General features: G+C 35.4%; 1 protein-coding gene across 1 annotated transcript; it reads right to left on the reverse strand.

Moving 5' to 3' along the window:
• Positions 1-425: 425 nt before the first annotated feature.
• LOC112015369 (glucosidase 2 subunit beta) lies at positions 426-2,688 on the reverse strand. The gene is made up of 4 exons (XM_065778631.1): positions 2,403-2,688; positions 2,200-2,319; positions 1,206-1,301; positions 426-694 (listed from the first exon to the last, which is right to left on the reverse strand). The coding sequence occupies exons 1-4, from the start codon at positions 2,518-2,520 to the stop codon at positions 441-443; spliced, it is 588 nt and encodes a 195-aa protein (XP_065634703.1). The 5' UTR covers positions 2,521-2,688; the 3' UTR covers positions 426-440.
• Between the last annotated feature and the right edge of the window lie 759 nt (positions 2,689-3,447).

Raw genomic sequence — 3,447 nt, forward strand, 5'->3', positions numbered from 1 at the left:
TATTCAAGTAAGACATCAATATCTATCAGCTAGAAAGAGGACCAAGGTCATTAGAGAAAAATGAAAAAACTCTATGTTTTCTAGAAGATTAACAGCAGATGGCTCATCATGTCTCTTTTAGTCCTCTTCATTACAAATCAGAATAGCAACCTTTGTCCCCTTATTCTCAAATGTAACATCGCTGCATCAGTCCATAACTATATTCTGTTGAAGTTATGCAGTAACTAGAACATCTTCTAGTAGTTCCTAGCGTTTCAAAACAAGGAAATTGCTATTTTCTAATTGGAATATTCAAAATGTGGCTCACCACTTGTACTTAATCTTCTAAACAAAATATTCAACTTTGAATAGCTGGGCTACAACCTAGGGATAAACACAATGATTACGATTATATTTACTTGAAAATAAACAACAAGAAAAGGGCACAACATGGACACAAGTCACACAACTATACCTTTAAGCTGTTCAACAAGCACCTTCAGTATTTTTTCTTCGTCTTTCAACTTTAACAGTTCCGCCTCATCTTTTGCCAGAGATTTTTTTGCTTGCTCAACATCCTGCTTTCGTAAAGTGACACCTTCTTGATATGTAGCAATCTTTTTCTTCAACTTGTCTCTGGCCACTTTGCCAGCCTCCCAGCAAGTATTTGGGCACTTCACCTTACCATCATACTCATCACTCCCATCACAGCAGTCTACATATCGTAGACAGGTAAGATTAAATTACAAGTGAGTCAGGTAAACAATTGAGATACAACAGAAAATCTAGAAACAAACAGCGTTTAAAGGAAGATGACAAAACTTCTTAGTTGCGAGCCCATGGAAGTGAAGGTATAAATTCAAAGGCAGGAAACAGTTTTCCTTCAAGGTACACTGAACAATATCTTTTAAATACAAAATTATTTCTATTCAGTTCCAAATAGCGCTAACTGCTGTCTCCTAAACTGTCTTTTTTTATTTTTTTTATTTTTATAAGTAAGGTCTCCTAAACTGTCTTGGATGTTACCCTATATTTCTTATGATATATCAGGCTTCATTCAATCCTCTTAGTGTTGCATTGGATAAGAGGGAAAATGATAGTTGGGTTGGCTACTTCAGCAATGAAAAATGTAACATTTCTTGTATGGTAATTAAAGTCAAAAGGAAAGCTCATCAAGTAAAAACTAAAAAGTGACGTGGCTAGTCAATGAAGCAAAAAACACTTACCACATATACCATCATTCACTCTAGAAGAATATAAGAAAAGAGGGGTATGTCCTGAATTCCGACAATAGAATTTTCCCAAAGGGCATGCCGAGGTACCTAAAATCCACAAAAGAATATGTGAACTAAAGTAATAGAGAAATAACAGAAATATCTTTCATAATGAAAAGAATTACAATGACTTGTAGTTCAAGTGCAATGATCAAAGAAATAAATGTGGACACCTAATTCCATCTACAATGAAGACATACACTTCGCACAGGTATAGATAAACAAAAAACGATTTACACAGTGTGATATGATAATGTAATGTAATTCCCAATAGACAAAAAAGGAGGCTCTCTCTCTCTCTCTCTCTCTCTCTCCCCACGACACAGGACAGCAATTCTTGAAAATTCTGGATAGAGCATGGTGGGGATACAACAATTTATGTATATGTTCATTTTAAGTTTGAAAATAAATAACAATTATCAAAAATTTTAAAAATATATCTAAATTCAAAGTTATTTTCAATATATATATATATATGTTTTTCCTCCACACAATGAGGGCATGCATGCAGGAGTGTCCCCCGCCGGCTTGTCTGACAAGGACAAGTGTCGGACACGGACATGCTGGAGATTTTGGAGTGTATGTGCTTCTTAGGAGGTAACACCAAATCCAGGAGCTTAGTGCAGGACCCCTTCTAACAAATTGAACAAAAAGTAAGGTTGAACAGACTACCTATGCTTATAAAAGTTGAATAGACTACCCATGCTTATAAAGTTGAACAGAATATCAAAAAGTGAATCAGGAAATCTCCATATACATCTATTCCTGAATGATTTTAAAGCTAAACATAAAAAATAAAGACAGCCCATCTTCCAATATGGTACAAAAAACAACCAAACATATATGATTTCGATGATTTCTAAGAAATTAAAACATACCCATTTGATCAAAATAAATGAATCAATGAGAAAATTTAATAGAAGGGTAAAAGAAAAGAAATAGAAACCAGGTTCGTCAGTGCCATCAGGGCAATCACAGAAGTCATCATTGAGCTCGGTTTTGCTGAATTTCTTTGATCCATCTTTACATTTTATCAAATCCGATGATGTCTTGTAGTATTTCTCATCTGTATTAACAAAAAATACTTCATACCATCAATATCCAATTAAATCAAAAAAAGAAAAAAGCTTGTTTAGGAAATGGAGTCACCTTCAGGAGCAATTCCGAGAAGTGGGTGTTTGAGAGGAGAAGAAGATGAAGACACTGATCCAAATATAAAAGGCGAGATCAAAAGCGCAATAAATGTGAGACCCAAACTTGGCTTCATCTTCTTCTTCGGAGTTCTGCCCAATGCACCCACTTTTTCTTTTCTTTACTCTCTGTGATTTGTTTTAGCTCCAAACGAGCGAGAGAGAGAACTGAAGACCTCTTGCCGAATGGGGTATGTGGTGTGATAAACAGACTGGTCAAAATTAGGAAACCAAACCACAATGAATACAAGCGTTGAGCGCATTGTCGAGTGCCAAACGACGTTGTTTTATTCAACACACTTAAACTGTACTTAGGTTCGGTTTCTATATTTGCACCTTTTGCCTTTATATTTGCACCTTTGCCCAAAAAGTTTGGAATTATTTTCATTTTTGTTCTTTCAAAATAATCATTATGTCCATCCCCTTTAGTATTATGATCATTAAGTGTAATGTAAGTGCTTAATTATATGGACACATCAATCATATTTTGTTAGATTTTCCAAAAAGCCAAACTACCCATATATTTAAATTTAATTGAACAAAAATAAAGTAAGGGAAGAAATTGAGGAGTACAAAAATAATGTCACTTCAAAACAAAAACAAAAGATTAAGTCACAATTGAATGACACGGTGGGATCACGGACATCAAGTTCAACATCGGAATAAAGTACGCTAGCATTAAAGGGAGGGATCTTGCGGAGGTTCCACTCGATCATCACTTATGCTCAAAATGTTTCTCTCTTCTTTCCATCAATTCACACTTTATGAAAGAGGAAAAAATGTACGGCAACAAAACCTAGTATAACGAACCGGGCTGTTTATTGTTTATGGGCTGAAAAATAGACAAGTCTATTGTGTGCAAGACCTGTTGAAGACGGATCCGTAATGAACGGATAGAGTATAGACGGACTGATTGGCCTTGGGCTGGCCAGAAACTCTTGATAGGAATACTTGCAGCACACACCATAAGAATCCTAAACAAAATCCTAATGCAAGGAGGATTC

The sequence above is a fragment of the Quercus suber genome, unplaced genomic scaffold (assembly GCF_002906115.3).
Source record: "Quercus suber isolate HL8 unplaced genomic scaffold, Cork oak 2.0 scaffold_188, whole genome shotgun sequence".
Classification (NCBI taxonomy): domain Eukaryota; kingdom Viridiplantae; phylum Streptophyta; class Magnoliopsida; order Fagales; family Fagaceae; genus Quercus; species Quercus suber.

Excerpts from the sequence above, each read along its gene's own strand:
- LOC112015369 (XM_065778631.1), bottom strand. The coding sequence starts at position 2,520 with ATGAAGCCAAGTTTGGGTCTCACATTTATTGCGCTTTTGATCTCGCCT. Across the intron at positions 2,320-2,402 it reads TCTCGGAATTGCTCCTGAAG|ATGAGAAATACTACAAGACA; the intron begins GTGACTCCATTT and ends TTGTTAATACAG. Across the intron at positions 1,302-2,199 it reads TGATGGCACTGACGAACCTG|GTACCTCGGCATGCCCTTTG; the intron begins GTTTCTATTTCT and ends TGTGGATTTTAG.